At 40.9% G+C, this 16629-nt stretch overlaps 3 protein-coding genes across 3 annotated transcripts in view; 2 read left to right on the forward strand and 1 right to left on the reverse strand.

Moving 5' to 3' along the window:
* LOC145490493 (polycystin-1-like) overlaps window positions 1–16629 on the reverse strand; it is a 106271-nt gene that overhangs the window by 6745 nt on the left and 82897 nt on the right. Inside the window, exons 8-16 of the mRNA XM_081469601.1 lie at window positions 14078–16376; window positions 7243–8065; window positions 6253–6517; window positions 5742–5990; window positions 4986–5192; window positions 4327–4452; window positions 3665–3805; window positions 1846–2418; window positions 1034–1264 (exon numbers count right to left, since the gene is read on the reverse strand). Coding sequence (XP_081325727.1) covers window positions 1034–1264; window positions 1846–2418; window positions 3665–3805; window positions 4327–4452; window positions 4986–5192; window positions 5742–5990; window positions 6253–6517; window positions 7243–8065; window positions 14078–16376 — 4914 coding nt within the window. The remainder of the gene's footprint in view (window positions 1–1033; window positions 1265–1845; window positions 2419–3664; window positions 3806–4326; window positions 4453–4985; window positions 5193–5741; window positions 5991–6252; window positions 6518–7242; window positions 8066–14077; window positions 16377–16629) is intronic.
* On the forward strand, window positions 9210–10223 carry LOC145490807 (adenosine receptor A2a-like). Its single transcript, XM_081469905.1, has one exon. The coding sequence runs from the start codon at window positions 9269–9271 to the stop codon at window positions 10199–10201; it is 933 nt and encodes a 310-aa protein (XP_081326031.1). The 5' UTR covers window positions 9210–9268; the 3' UTR covers window positions 10202–10223.
* LOC145491204 (beta-4C adrenergic receptor-like) lies at window positions 12509–13617 on the forward strand. Its single transcript, XM_081470354.1, has one exon. The coding sequence runs from the start codon at window positions 12611–12613 to the stop codon at window positions 13535–13537; it is 927 nt and encodes a 308-aa protein (XP_081326480.1). The 5' UTR covers window positions 12509–12610; the 3' UTR covers window positions 13538–13617.

The following is a 16629-nucleotide window of genomic DNA, read 5'->3' on the forward strand; positions in this document are numbered from 1 at the left end:
TATTCTTATAGTGGTTAAACTTCATAATTTACGACAAACCTAAACCTCTTCAGAGTTCTCTGTTATTTTTTCTGGGAAATTTTTCCCGCAAACTTTAACTCGGTTTCAGGGATTGAAACAAATACATTGAGATCTGAACTCTGATTGTAAACCTCTCATCAGTTAGGATTTTTATTTGGAATCGAATTCGCACACTGTTTTTCGCGTCATCGCGTTTGCATCATTTTAAATCAGAGTTGACAGAGGATAATTTTTTGACATGTATTCCTTTGTTTTCAAAATTTTGGATCGTGTATTTCCGCTAGTCTTCCAAAAGGGATCAAACAATCAGAAGCTCTGTTTATAACTCAGACCTCCAACGTTTCGCATCCACATTCGTAATCCGTGAATCGGACACCGAGTCTATCGGTCCTGATATCCTGCGATGTCTACTCACATCGGCCCTGACATCCTGCGATATCTACTCACTGACCCGATTTGACTGCCAGATTTTTGGCCGAATTTCGGTACGCTGAAATACTCGATCGTATATTTCTGATATGATTTGGTGTCATGTCAAACTTGTTTGGTCTCGCCATGGGTCTTTCCGCTCGACTGCGTCTCACAAATACGAAATGATGGCTCGACCAAACTTCCTAGACATCCTGCCTAAGCGTACCAAAAGGGTATACGATTATGATAAATATAGAAAAACACTGAAACTAACGCGGCGGATACACTGGACGCCTCCCTCCCTTACCTCTGAGGGTGGCAAAAGGACAAGAGATCATCCCCATTAAACCTAATAAACGGCTGGCGCGGCAAGATGTGAAGTGCAACCTAGCACGGATGAGGTTGCTCTCGCCCAAGTCCTGTTTTAATCCTGTTTAATTTTGTTATGTAACAAAGGAATTGGAGAACATCGGGAAGACATGGGCTGAGGCCAAACAGATCGACTGAGGGAAACGGAAAATGTTTGAGCGCTATGGTCAAGGCCCCTCTCCTGAGGCAAAGAGGATTAAGTCAAATAAGTGTGTTTATCCTCTATCGATACCTTATTTCTATCTTTTCGATCCTCTCGGCGCGCCCAAACGATGACCATTAAGTACAGACCAAATGTAACACAGAGTACGGAGAGGACTGGCGCATAGTTGGACGGGTCTTTTATCCTCTTGAGAATGATATCCAGGTGAAGTTTGTTTGGAGGAACAAACAAGGGGCTACCGAACCACGTCAAGTGGTTACACCGGCACTCGACGCGCTCTAAAGTGGTTAGTGGACCAACCTAATAAGACAAAAAACGGGCAATACTGTCAGTGTAGAAAGGTTTATCACTGGGTGTATGTTACAATTGTTTCGCGTTTGCTAACTGTAGTGATCGATTAAGAAAACGTATCCAGCGTTAACTGATCAAACGTTTGGTTATTTACCAAAATGTTGTCTCCTCATTCAATCAGAAAACTTTCTCAGTGATTTTCCTACGTATTTCACAGCGCTTGTCACAAATTACCCGCTAATTACTAGTTATTCCTCCATTTTAATGGCGTATAGCTCTTTTACCGTCGCATTGTAATGTTACACAGTTGATAAACAGCCATGTTGTAAAGAAGTAATAATATTCAAGCCATTGACAAGCTCCTATTGATACAAAAAATTCAACGACTCTGAAACGCACAAATCACCGAGTGATTTATGCGTCACTGGATTAAGGATTCTCCTCAATAATTATGGTTTGCATCAAGTTGCAAAGACAACGACGTTGTTGCAATAACCGAAGCATGTACGTGTTGCCATTGATTGGGGAAAAGGAATCGATAATTGTTGGGATTGTTAATTAAACGAAGTTCTGTCAAAAACGACAGTCACCTCACAACCATCTGCCCTCCACGCTTGCATCCTTTCGTTCCAATAGTAACATCCAATAGCCTTCACTGACACTGCATAATGGATTTCATTTCGCGTTGATGTACCGTTGGTTAGATTACTTGCTTCCGCTAATTTCACACCGAGGTACAACCCTTCCGAATTATTTAAATACTCTCTCGATATCAGCTTCTTTAAAGTGCTGTTACACAAAGTGAGATTCCATCGGAGATCAAAGTTGTTAGCGGTCGGTTTTGAGTTTCTCCTCAAAACTAAAATTAGTTCTTGTCCAGTATTCATTGCCCCGGAGCAGCTAACTGTGAAATAGAATGAGTTATCTCCCCCGGATTCGATCTTGAAAACTGTGATATTCATTTCTGAATCGATGACACCTGTCATGTTATTGAGATCGTCGTTCTCTGATTGGTTGAGCGACAGGAATATGGACACAGGCTCTGTAAGGTTCCGGATTTCGATTTCCTTCCCAGAAGTCTCCAAAAGCTCTAAGGTCGAGACTGGGGTGTCAATAGGAATCGAATCGTTTGAAATGAACGGGGTCTGGGACATAGTTATCACCTGCAACGACAGAAAGAAACATTAAATTGCATCTCTAATTCTTATTCCATTTATTTATTTATTTACTTATTTATTTCAAGTCGCTCTCTAGAGATGGATATCCTTTCCTCTAGTTAAAAGGTTAATAAAAAGTATAAATGGATGCGATCGATAGCTGAAAAGTTATAAAATTCTCACTATGAATGAGAGACTGAATATATTTATGAGTAATTCAGATTGTGACTACAGTTTATTAAAACAATGATAGCTCCTTGTGCTCAGTTCAGGTAATTACAAAGCTTTCCTATAGAATTGTGAATCAGTTTGAGAGCAAATTCAGTGCGAAAAATATGAAGTAAGGTCTCTTTAAGCTAATATTATCTATTATGATATTTGTCGCTAAGTTTCGTCAGAATTGTTATTTTCCATCTTAAGAAAACAGTACAATGGTTAGATCCAAACGTACCTTAGTGTTAACTGTCTCAAACTGTTTGAGCTTATCTATCGTCACATTCCACCAAAACTGAAAAGTAACCTCTCCTCCGTCCAAAGTCGCGTTATCTATGTCGCTGGGAGACTGGCGAACAAGAGTTAATTTCATCAAGCCCGAGGTCACGTGACTAGGTGGATCACCCTTCCGTTGATAGTCCAGGATTTTTTGCGCAGCGTATTTTACACCTTCCAGGGATTTGTTGGTTGCCTTTTCACACTAATAGAAAAAAGGATGTTAGTTAAACTATTTCTTTCTCAGTTTAACGTATCAAAGATTAGGCTGGAAATCAGTAACAATCCTATTAGGGGTAAGGGTTAGGGATAGGGTATAGAGGGAAGAAATGATGAAGACCTAGATTTTTGAAGTCTTCAAAATCTCAAATGCCAAGGCTTCAAGTTAAAAGACGAGAGCCTGGTACAAGGAATGCTCTGGACAGGGCAGCTAAGAAAGGTTAATAGGCCACGTTCGATATATCAATATTTTAACATGGTTCAAAGGCATTCAGGACAAAATTGTACACTTTTGAAGTTTCTTTTGTCCTTCAATTCCCAAGAGAATTTGGATTAAAAGGAAAACACTACCAAATATAAACGTTTGTCCTGAAAGCCTCGAAGCCATGTTAGAACGTTGATATGTCGAACGTAGCCTATTGTGAATACGCAGCTGAATGTTACTGTCAACTTGTCTCACCTTTTCTTGATATTGTTTATTTCTTTCCTCGTTGCTGTCATCGATCCAGTCTTTAATTTCATCTGAGCTCTGTTCAAGTTTCACTTCATTGCTCGTGTCCACAGAAGCTCTCATTACAATGTTCAGGCCATCAATAATGCCTCTGGTCTCATTGGCAGCTCGCACGCTCTTGAACTTGATCACTAAGGCTTGTGCCATGTTCGAGAACGTATTAGCACCATCCACCTAAATGTTATTGCAAAAGAAGGATAAGAGGACAGCCAATAAAGGCAAGGACATCGACAGAAAATGTTTTATGAGCGCTGGTGAATATTTTGGGCTTCAACCTGAGAAATTCTCAACAAAATGTTCAAAATGTTGTTGTCTATAGTGGTCAATGCGCTTGGGCATTTAAACTGAAAGAGACAAATGTGTAAACAAAAGAGGCTTACAAATCCCAACTGGCGGGACGCAGACGAGCTGGCTATTTACTACAATGACCTAGGAGTAGAAGTAGGATCTACAGAGCGGAAACAACTCCAGTCAAGTTGTCAGAGTGGGACTTGAACCCACGACCCGTTCAGGATATGGGAAGTAGAAATGTGCATAGCTAGTCACTTTGTATTATGCGAGTCAAAAAAGGTGAAAAAAATAATTATATCTGAAAACAACTTTCGGTTTCAGTCTTTCCCATTCTTATGAGTGAAAGCTGGGGCTGCTAGAATGATGATATGAACGCGGGCTCACAAAAGGTTATGATAACTTACATTCGCATCAGGTGAGAGTTCAGCGGTTACTCCGACAGCCTGTAAGAGTCCGCCTAGCGCCTGTTGGATACTCTGTGGACTGCTGCAGCACTGCTGGGAAAGTCCCTCAATTACTCTGCTACGGACCTGGGTACAAACAATACAAACACGACGTAACTTACAAGCTTAGCAGCGGAAACTTGTCGACGCCTCTCTCTAAAGACGGCACTTTATTTCTGCGACACAGTTTTGCCCATCAGCCTAATTGATACTTTAAAAACCTCTCAGCTCGAATATTTTAAGTTATAAACTCTAGTGCAATGTATAGCAATAGTGACAATATTATTGTGTTTTTTGATATTCCCGAAGGTTTTACCCTTTATGGAGTTATATTAACAAAATACTTGTAAACTGGCTAAACCTTGAAGCTGAATTGAGCTGAACAAGGGTAAAATTGGTAATCCTCAAAACAAGTTTACTTCAAGCAAATATACTTATAATATTTTATTCTTTTATACGGAAAGAAAAAAATATTCAATAAGAATTTTAATCTGGCCTTTAATTAATGTCTTCTCGCAAGGGCGCCTATATTGAATTATTCTCCCTTTTGTTCATTGGTTTAATCCTAATGATCTCTATTTTCAACAGATGGTCAGGTAGAGTACCATGTATTCACCAACCTCCACACGGTCTTTGGTGTCCGGAGACTCGGAATCATGAGCCTTGGTCGAGTCTTCATTCAACACTGTGATGACTGTCGTCATTAGCTGACTCGCCTGTTGGAATTCTCCAACCGCAAGAAGTTTTTCTAACATAGAATCGGGTCCGCTGACTACTCCTTTGAGAATAGAGCTCACAGAACCTTCCTTAGGACTAAAACTTTTCACCTAAAAAACAATCATTAGTTTACTAAACGAAAAACAGTTCTTGTTGATGTGGAGAAACTAAACAAAACAGCAAGAAATCACTCCCTCAAAAAACTTTCATTTGAATGGTCACACACTAGGGTTTTATCTACACTAGACTTAGAGAGCAGAACACCTTGTACAGCTAAAATACAATATACCACTTGAAAGAACAGCTAAATAAGTTTGATTTCGATTGATTTGAATCCGAATTCTACGAATTCAATATTTTTAAATTTTATTTCCTGCACGGCCCCACAAGCTTGCAAGGGCTTTAATCCTCACCGTGTTTAAATAAAGTTTATTGTATTGTATTATTCAAAATTTAAAAGTTAGAACAACATTGTACAGTATAAAAACAATATCACATAAACTGAATACTGCTCAATAGCTTTCCTTTGGATGATCACACACTATGCTTGCGTCCACAGGCTTAAAAAGTGAGAGTAACACACTAATGGAAACTTCCTTAATATTATTGAGGTAACTTTGAGGGTATCTCAGTGGGGTGCTGCATAAAACAAAACGCACCTTTGCTTGAAGGGGAACTATTCTGTAAGATCCTAAGACATCCGTGATTTTTACAAACAAGTCTACGTTGAAGTCATTCTCTTTCGATCCAGCGGGAAGGAACAATCCAACGGAATCCGGCATCCACCCGTAGAACAACAACATGGACCCGTGCACGGGATGACTTAAGAAAAACTCGTACCACAAGGGACTATCTTCGTCCGTCCAATCTGTGCAGCTGATTTGAAATTGCGTCCCGATTACGACGCCCTCCGAAGGCGACACGACACACGATCCGCCTGTCGGAGGCATGTCGGTTGTCACCGAATATTAGGCTGATTTAGCAAGAGAACGGGAACGTCACTTGACGACGGCGCGCGCAGTACAAATACCCAAATATGGTCAGATGACGACTGCAGGGCGCGCGGAATAACCTGGATTCTGTTCTAATTTGACCATATTTGGGTGTTTGTTCTGCGCGCGCCGTCGTCAAGTGACGTTCCCGTTCTCTTGCTAAATCAGCCTATTGTGCCCAGAAGCCGCTTCTGTTGTTGTTGAAGAAAATCGTGTATGTTCTGTTGGGAATCAAGTTGCTGGGATCCAAGTGGAACTCCTTCGCGTAGGACACGCTGATCAACCGTGATGACTCTACTGAACGTTTTGAGATTTGTCCATTTAACAGTGGAGGACCGTACAGTTCCCACTTGCAGTCTGTGTTCTTATTGTCTTGGCAACCTTCCCCAGAAAGAATGAATTCTTTGGAAGCTGTCACCTTATAGGCGCAGTTTTCCTTGCATCTGTGAAGGAAAAATGTCGCGAGAAAATGTTTGTTTTATATATTTCGATCACTACACCGTAAGTAACAACAGTTCCCTGCAACAAACTTCCTTAGTTGTAAAGTCTTTTTTCATTTATGCCGACTTTTTTAAGCTTTATAGAATTTCTTTTAGATGCTCTTTAGCATGTGCAGTTTAAAAGCGCAGTCTCTCTTTCAATCAATTCTTTTCCAGCTCGGATGGCCGGAGACTACAATTTTAGTATACGATAACCGTCATTTAAGTTTGACTTAATGAGACAACAGAAATTTGTCTCAACAAATTATATGCCTTAACTTATCCACCACATTCTTCATCGCTTTTATTTATTCTGTAATTCAGTGAATCTCAGTCTGGTCTTAAATTGTTTCTCAGAATAGGTGCCGTTAATGTTGTTGTATTCTAAATAATATATCAAACACGAGAGGCGGTGTTTGATTGGGATATCCAAAAGTTGACAATACGACGCGCAGCGGAGTATTTTGGACGAAAGTCCAGGTGTTTGGATAGCCGATAAAGCACTGTCTCGAGTTTTTGATATATCTTCTCAATCGAAACGAAAACTTAAGAGTAAATGGAGAAGTAAAATCGTCAAGATCTATGCTAATTAAGACCGGGTTTCCAAACCTCCTTCACGGTTGTGATTTTCTTTGTTTTAACTTGATGAATTATTAATGAGTTTGAGAAGTCTGTTAAATGTCACTAACCTGACGCAAAGAGGAGGAAAGCTCCCAGCCACTACCTTGATGATCTGACTTGCTTCGGCCTGCCTCATTCCCTTAGTTACTACCACAAAGAACTCATACGACGCATTGACGTCAAGGGACTCGGGTGGAAAAATCAACGTGGACTTGTTGTTAACGGAGCTTTTGAAACAAGAAACACTACGATTAGCATCACAAAACCACTCAAACGAGAGAGAGTCGCTGGCCTTGCCGACGTTGATATTATTTGGATCACGTGATGAAGATGCATTGAGAATGATTTCGTGATTCCAAGACATTACTCTTTCTCTCCCGCAGTCTATGACGGCCAGCAGTTTCGGTGTACGCACGCGTAGAAATCCTGTGGCGACTTTCGATATCCCAAGAGGTATTGCGGTCACTGAGAGCGTAAATCTGTAAAGACCACCTTGGAGTGATCGAGCAGCGAGAAACAGGACATTAGAAGAGAGGATATCCTTCGGAAACGAGCTAACTTCTGTGACGGAGCCGTTCAATATATTTTCAACTTTCCAGTCGTATTTCAGTTCGTTGAAAGCTTGACAGTTTATTTTCAGCGAAGAGTAAAGTGAGTACTCGTATTCCTGTTGAATTTCGGGGCACTGAGCACTACTTTCTCCAGCGCCGAGGATGCGCAAGCCATCTAAAACACAGGGAGCTTCACTAATAACTACTGACTTTTGTACCGAAGTACTGGGACCGACAATACTGTTGACTGATATGGACAAGCTGTATGTACCAGGCTCGCTGTACTGATGGTTCAACTCTACTATTTCAGGTAACGTCCGTAAAAATCCCAGTTGTGCCTCTGAAAAAAAAAAAAAAGGTTTTTGTTAGAATCCTGCATCGCCACGTCTGTAAAAGGCGAGATATGAAAAACCTTCGCAAAATTTACCCCGGGAATTCCTGCAGATTTTATGTAATAAGGTACGGACCATTATTTATTCGTCCCTTATTACATAAAACCTGCCCTCGTGGTTCTATTATCTTAGCCCCTTCTAACGAACCTTGTGGTTGATTAATACACAAGGCTGGTGCAAAGCAGGCTCTAACCAATCAGAGCGTGGGAAATGTTTTCTCTACCAATCAACGAAAAGAACCTGGCAATCATCAGTCAGTGAGTTGGCTTGCGTGAAGTTTCCCTCCCCAGTGCCAGCGGCTGCGTAACTTTACATACGTTATTTTTTTCCGCTCCAAATATTCTAATACTCGAGAATATCCCACACGGAAACACCTGCAACTTTCGGAAGTAAAGCAATGAGGAAGCATTTTAGAAGGGCTTTGTTTTAGACACGTTTACCGTGGATCAACACTGATATAAAACGCTTTGTAGTAACGCCCATGTGTTCTTCATATTGCTTTTTGTCGTGTTTAGAAAACTTTTGCGATTGAATACTTCCTGTACTCGTTTTTAAGCCCAAATTTTCTGTGAATCCCATAACTAATCAAGCTTATTCAGTAATAGCCTTTAAAACGGTATCTTCAAATGTCTAAATACATGGCACTTGTCATTGAGTTTTTTTGACAGCATTAAATGTCCATGCAGTTCATCCAATGAATATCCATGAAATTTTCATATCCATGTATCCATATCCGACATTGTATTGACCACATACAAAATGTCTAAACTCGAGAGAGCTCTTCCTGTTTCAACAAACACACGACATGGTCTGTTTAATAAACCTGCCGAATTTTCCCGTTCGCGCAATTCCTATTGGTCCTTTTCTTCTTTTAATTATATTGTAATTTTGTGACCAATAAAGTTGATAGACGAATCACACCAGTGCCATACGGCTTGGTTTTAGTCTAATCAGTTACGAGAAAGCACGACCCACGTACAAGTTTGAAAGATTTATATTTCACGGAAGCAAAAGCATCTAAGTTATTCTGGAATTTTCACTCCTCCATCTGTTCAAAATTATCACTTTATTGCCGTTCGTGGTGCCGCGAAAGGAAACCATATTTGAAGCTTCGTTTCGGACGGTCTGTACGAGAACATTGAGACGACGTTATGAGAAAATCCGTTTGTGAAGTATTGCTGCAGTACTACCCCAGAATATCTGAAGTTGAGGAACTCTATTCGACGTCCATCGCTAATTGTGTCTTCAACAGTTTTTTGTGCTATACCACCATCATGTTGAACATTGTAACAATCCACGCGATAAGAGAAACTTCGTCGTTGCCAAAGACTTTAAAAACATTGCTCCTGAGCCTTGCTGTTTCTGATGTTGGCGTTGGTTTATTCGGTCAACCATTTTACATCTCACTTCTGGTCAAGTGGTTACAACAAAACGATCCTGGGTGTAACTTGTACAAGGCTTTTGACATCATTGTTGGCTTGTTTTCAACCGCTTCGTTCCTTGGTGTTGTGACTGTCAGTGTAGACAGGTTCTTAGCTATTCATCTTCATCTCAGATACCGGGAATTTGCGACTCACAAGCGTGTTGTTGCTATGGTGATCTCAATATGGGTGTTAAGTGCGTATTTCTCTTTGATACCCTTTTGGGCTCCACCAGATATTCGCGCCTTAATTCTGTCCATCGGTACTGTCATTGGTCTTCTTCTTACAACACTGGTCTACATTAGGATTTATTTAGCCGTAAGACGCCACAAGAATCAGATTCAGGTCCTGCAAGTACAGAATGCGACACAGACTGGCGCAATAGCAAATTTTGCTGAGGTCATCAAATCTTCCGTGGAAACGTTTTACGTTTATCTCGTGTTTTTGGTCTGTTATCTCCCTGTTTTTATAACTTCGTCTGCCTTTCAAATCATCAACCCGAGCATCGCTTGGAAGAGATTTTTACTTTTCTCACTAACTCTCATATTTGTCAATTCATCTTTGAACCCCGTAATTTACTGCTGGAAGATGAGACACATTCGACACGCTGTCATGAACATACTGAGGAACATGTCTTCGCACAGAAATCTGGCATCGCACTAACTGTTGAACTGGCCATGTCGTTCCTGGGAACAACAACTACACAAATTATTATGTGCTTGACTTAGAACAGAACAGGCAGTGAGCTGTTAGCGAACATGTCTGGCAGAATTTCTAAAGGATAGACTCTCATTGTTCTCTGTTGATTCTTTTGCGTCCTTAATTCATGACGTCCGCAGAAGGCCTTCGATCAATTTCTTACGTAAGTCCAGTTCTGGCCCTCTTGTTGTCACGCAACACCACACCAGCGTTGCGTGACACAGAAGGAAAGAGAGAGAGAGTCTGAGCTAGACTATTTCTTGCAATTGGTCAATAAGACTCGTGCAGCGTGTCTGGGCTAACCAATCAAAGCGAAAGAGTAATCTTAGGCAATCAAACGCGAAACAACATCAGTCGTAAGTAAGCTTACTTGAAGTTTCCCGTAGGGTTCTTACCAGTCATTTACTTTACGTATTTAAATCTTGATTCGCTAGTTACATTTTTCCCCAGTCTCGTTCTTGGAACCTTCGTTCCTTACTCCTCAAGCTTGACAAAACGAGCGACTCTTAAGTGTTCAGTTGCAAGCTGGACTTTGACTGGTTTTAAAAACAATTCAAATTTGAGGAAGTGAAGCATCGTCGATTAGATCGAGCTAAGTGTTTGTCAGTTAAACAAGCGCAATTTAACCGGTCCATATTTTCCAAACTTTCAAAGAGAACTTTCCACGGTCGCGTGCTTTCCGACCGCTGGTCAAGGGGAACGAAGACTCTGGGAACGAGGTTGCATTTCCCCGTTCTAAATATTCTTTTGCTTGAGAATGTATTCAAATAACACTTCTCACAAATATGGACAATCCTCGTTTTACAGAAGTATACAGGTTTACTATCAATTAGCATATAAAAAGCTGATTTATCTTTTTTTCGTTTGTTATGTTAAGGCAACTTTCCACAAATATACATCTTGTGCGCAACATTTTTCATCTGAGAATCTATCGTCAATTAGTCGCTCCAAACCTAGCAAAGGATTTTTATTTCGCAGTACGGTGATAATTGCAAAGATGATTCAGTTTATGTACCCAAATTCAAATACGGCCAATACATGATTAGATTGTTATCAATAAACCTGAAAGAGACATCACAAAGTCTTGGTTTTGACGGTTATTGACTCGCAGATGGTCGATTATTATTATTATTATTTTTAATTCTAAAAATAGAAACCAAGATAGAAACAGTCTTAGTTCAAAGAGCACGATTGTCTTTTTCAGCGCGCATATCACCCGTGCCAGAGTGGAATAAATTGAGACGTAGTCATTTTGTTCAGAAGCTTCCGGGTAGCTTATGGTAAATCGTTTTCATTCTACTATGAGAGCTGATATTTTTTTTGTAAATGCACCTTTCAGGAGAGTAGATATAGAAATTTTGTTTCTCTTTCGAGATCGGTCTTTGGGGACTTGCGGTTTAATTGCATTGCCAAAATTTCTTAGAAACATATTATGTGTACATGCTCCATAGATACCCGAGCGCTCTTTTGTGATTGGGTAAAAAATCTCGTGCAACGTGCTTTAACCAATCAGAACTAAGTAGTCTTCTTTCCGTCCAATCACGTGCAAAACGAAAGCTGTTGTGAGCTGAAGGAAGTTGCTGCACGTTTCCCAGCAGTTACATATATCCTGGGATACGTGAGTTTACTTCGGTTTTCGTTTGTTTATTAAATTTCCCGCTCTCCACTATCTAAAGCTCGAGAATATCTTAAAAGAAAAAAACAGATCAAAAGTAATTTTTTGACGCAAAGAAGAGGGGAAACTACCTCTGAAGCACTTTTTTTACAAGTTTACGCCGGATCTTCGCGAAAAGGAAATAAACCTTTTTTTAGTACATCAGGTGGTGTTCTTTATCTCATCAAAAAAACCTTCCGTGAAAAGCGCTCTGTATATAACTTGTAAATGTGTTCTCTTGTTGCAGTCCCATCACTCCAGAGCGTTATGGCACAGCTATCAGTTTCAGGTTTAGTCTTACTCAAAAATGAATATTCACAGACGCACCGCGTGTTCAATTTAACATCGGTCGAACGGTTATTGACGTCGGGCAGATGGTTTCATAGGAGTTTTAGCCTATTTAGTATTCAGTCTTATCTTATTCCATTCTCCTCGTGTCTTTCAAAAGATTGCTTAAGAAGTTTGGTTTTTTCAGCATTGACTTTGGCGTAGTTTTCATCGTATTTTTTAGCAGACAACACTGGAAAAGAAATTGACTCCTGTAATTTTACACTTCGTCTCAGATCATCTACAAAATGTAGATTTTTGTCATGAAGCCCTGAACTTGAGGCAGGTGATTTAGCTTGATGGTCGATTGCTAAGGACGTAAACTATTCAGAACCTTATGAAACATTTTGTATAACAGCTCGAAGTGACTTGAAAAAACTTGAGTCGACATTATGAACAAACCATGTGAAGTATTGCTGCGGTATTTTCCCTCAGTCTCCAAAGTTGAAGATCTCCATTCAACCTACTTCGCTAATTGTGTCTTCAACAGTTTTCTGTCCTATACCGCCATCATGTTAAACATTGTAACAATCCACGCCATAAGAAAAACGCCGTCGTTGCCGAGGACTTTAAAAACATTGCTCCTGAGTCTTGCTGTTTCTGATGTTGGTGTTGGTTTATTGGTCCAGCCATTTTACACCTCACTTTTGGTGAAGTGGTTGCAAAACAATGGCAGCTGTGCAAGCTATGTGGCGTTTCACATCATCCAGTGCTTGTTTTCCGGAGCGTCGTTTTCCAGTGTTGTAGCTATAAGTGTAGACAGGTTTTTAGTTATTCATCTTCATCTCAGATACCAGGAACTTGTGACTCGCAAGCGTGTTGTTGCTGTGGTGATCTTAATATGGGTGTTAAGTGCATTTCTTTCTTCATTATTTTTGTGGCATCCATCCGAGGTCCACTGCATTATCTTCTGCATTTGTGGAGCTGCTGGTCTCCTGCTCACAACAGCGGCTTACAGAAAAATTTACTTCGCAGTACGACACCATCGGAGCCAAATAAGACTCCTTCAAGTACAGCAAGTAGCAGAGAATGAAGAAATGTCAAACTTTGCTGGTCGCATTAAATATGCAGTCGGTATATTCTATGTGTATCTTGTGTTTGTGTTTTGTTTTTTACCGCACTTGATCTGTATGGTCGCCGTTCAAATTTACGGTCCGAGTATGGCTTTGAAGAGATTTTATCTTTTCTCGATGACTCTCGTATTTCTTAATTCATCTTTGAATCCTGTAATTTACTGCTGGAAGATGAGGCACATTCGAAGCGCTATCATGAACATACTGAGGAACATGCCTTGGCTCAGAAATCGCGCATCACGCTAAACTCAGGACCGGCCAAGTTCTCCGTGTCACGATTCCCGCCATACATTGAGTTTTGCCACAACAAACGTTTTTAATTTCTGTTTACTACTTGTAGTACCACGCGCTGGATGATAACGAAACCCGTGTAACGCAAAATAGAGCGATTTTCAATCGCCAAAGTAATCACTCTAGCCAATCAAAACTCGAAGTAATTACTTGTAGCTGACGCAAAGCGCGGGAAAACGAGTGCGAGTGAGTCACGTTTGGTTTTGGTTTTACTTCTGATTGGATGAAAAAGAGGCGCGAGTTTTTTAAGCCAATCGTGTGTAGTGATTTAAAACCAATTACCAATTACCAGTTACCAATTACAATGAAAACCGTTCTATGTGTGTGTAGTTATACACAACTAAAGAACACGTCTTAAAATGTATCGATCAAGCTTATTTAAAATATGCCTGGTCACTCAGTTCATTGGTTGTTTTATGACTAGAAAAAATAAAATCTAGTTTTACTCACATTGTTGTTGTTTACTTCATAATAAAAACTAAGTTTTTTACTCACCAGTTTCGTCACCATATTCCACAGAGTACGTGACATTGGTCCCTTGCAAAATCTCAAATTTCACGTGTAGAACATTTGATGATTTCACAGCCAAATCTCTGATAAGTAAGCCTTCGATACGTTGTTGAACTGTCACGTGACCATCTAAGACCACGTGATCAACTGTAGAGGAGATATTCACGGTGATGAAATATTGACCTGGCTCGGTAAAGGTGTGTGTTACAATGGAACTAGCTTCCTCTAAATTTGATTTACCGTCCCAGTTCCACCTAAAGCGGAAGAGGTTTGGCCTCTCCACGTGATCAACGGAGAAGGTGATTGCGTGACCAACAAGTCCAACAGAAGCGTGACGAAGTTCAGCGTTTTTCAACGACGGAATCTTATTCATAATACTAGCTGTAGAGTTTGACTTGGTAGTACTGGTAGGCAGGATGGATATTACTGTCCCTTTTACGTGATTAGAGTGTTTCGCAACGTTTCTGCTGGACCTGGAAGATAAATGCTCTGTGATAGCCGATGAAGACTTGAACATAGTGGACGACTGGAAGAGTGGAATGGACGGTGACGCAGTTACGCGAGGTTCACGCGTGGAGAGCCAATACACGAAAAACTGACTCGTCTTTGTACCCGAAGACACTCCGTTACTGACATTTACTGTAACATTGGCTAGGCCTGTGTTGAGAAACTGATGCTGGATTTTTTTTTTCTCGCTGTACACGGAAACACGAGTGTCGCCTTCGGAAACAGTCCACGTAAAGCTTGCACTGTCCCCACGAAGCAACCGAACTTCGAAGGCGCACTTCGTCCCTACCTCGATTCTCGAGGGGCAATCGGAAGTCATGTTGATTCCTGTTATGCTGTAAAGTGCTTTTACAGAAATAACAGTATTTAAGTCTGGATAATTTTTTGCCTTGCATGTTACTTTCTGTTTTAAGAAGGGATATCTCTTGAATTTCCTGTATATAATCACTGGACCTGTGCTACTGTTACGGATCCCACCCGAATGCAATGTTAAAACAGGATCTTGGACTATGTTTGTTCCATTTTTTCCGCTCACCCCCTGCTGCGCGAAGAACGAGTCCGGTGTCCCCCCGGACCAGTTGACTTGGCAAGTTACTTTCACCGGCACATTAGATGGAACTTTCAGGGGGACGTCAATGGACAGCGGATTAGCAATAACTTGCACAGAATAATCCACAGACACACTGGAAATGTTATTGTAGCAGTATAGAGTGAAGTTCCTAAATCCAACGGGAGTGAATCCACGAAAAATGGTTTCACCGATTTTCTTTTTGCTGCAGTCGTCTTTTTTCCTGGGTGGTTGTTTAAAAACCCAAGTGCAGCCGACATCAGTACCCCGTGTCACGCTGGAATTGAAACACGTTTGAGCGTTGTTGTAAGCAAACTCTCCGTTACACATATTTGCCTTTAGACCCTTGATTGGCTGGCGTACGAAAAGGTTAAGGGTGCGGCGCTCTTTGGAGACAAGGTTGTATGCGGTTACCACGAGCGGAATATATCCGGTAAAACGATACAAAAAGCTGTACTGGAAAACTCCACCTTCAGTAGTGGTGTTGTTTTTGAGGTAAGGTGATTGTAATTCGGCAGTTAAACTTGAGTTGGGAACGTACCATTCGCACGAAACGTTAGTGCCCTGTGTTACATTTGCAGTGAAGACTTCTGTCGAGTTCACTTCAATATATATCTGTCGCTGTGTGTCTAGTTGTGCAATCGCATTTTGTACTGCGATAAAAGATCGAAAGGTGAGAGCTTTGCTGTCGTTGTATGAGCTTAGAGCGTTATGGAAAGTCGACGTCAGGGAATGCAGCCCAACGGATGTCGAACACCAAAAAGCGAGTTCGGCTTTAACTTCAGCAGAGCTGTGTAATTTTACGCGAAAAGAGATGTTCGAGGTTATACCATTCTTGATATCCAAGTTGGACATATCCTGCGCCGGAAAAAAATAACCACCTATATCTTGCCCAGCGGTAATTGTCTGAATGACAGCACCGGAAGTGTTTCTATAAAATCCTAGTATGTCTCCTTCACGTGTAATAAACCTCTGCTCTTGCGGTATGACTATCAAGTTATATCCCACGGTAAGATTGGTGTCAATGCTGTACACTTTGGAATAACTACTGATAGTACGCCCGCAAGACACGATGGATAGTTTCGGCCGGTAAATTAATTTGATGCATACTTGATTACAGTCACCGTTAGCTGGAGTCCAGTCCCCACAAGACGAGTGCTGATAGCGGCTTCCTTTACATTTCGTCAAATTCAAAATTGCCCTGTAAATCTATGAAAAAAAGGCTAATTAGATCAAACTAAGCAGCTCCGTTACACCAGAGATGCGTTAAGATTGAGGAAAACCCTGCTGGCGAAGCTTAGATGTAACGAATGCTAGGGTCACCGTTTTGTACATACGAACTCCCCAGTGATGTACCCCACCCTGTAAGTTTTGGGACGAAGCAAATTTCACTCTATCGGGGGTACAAGACCAGAATCGTTGATTTGAAACGTCTTTTATCTTACGTAGCTTTCGTTCGAGC

The sequence above is a fragment of the Orbicella franksi genome, chromosome 6 (assembly GCF_964199315.1).
Source record: "Orbicella franksi chromosome 6, jaOrbFran1.1, whole genome shotgun sequence".
Taxonomy (NCBI): domain Eukaryota; kingdom Metazoa; phylum Cnidaria; class Anthozoa; order Scleractinia; family Merulinidae; genus Orbicella; species Orbicella franksi.

Excerpts from the sequence above, each read along its gene's own strand:
- LOC145490807 (XM_081469905.1), top strand. The coding sequence starts at position 9,269 with ATGAGAAAATCCGTTTGTGAAGTATTGCTGCAGTACTACCCCAGAATA.
- LOC145491204 (XM_081470354.1), top strand. The coding sequence starts at position 12,611 with ATGAACAAACCATGTGAAGTATTGCTGCGGTATTTTCCCTCAGTCTCC.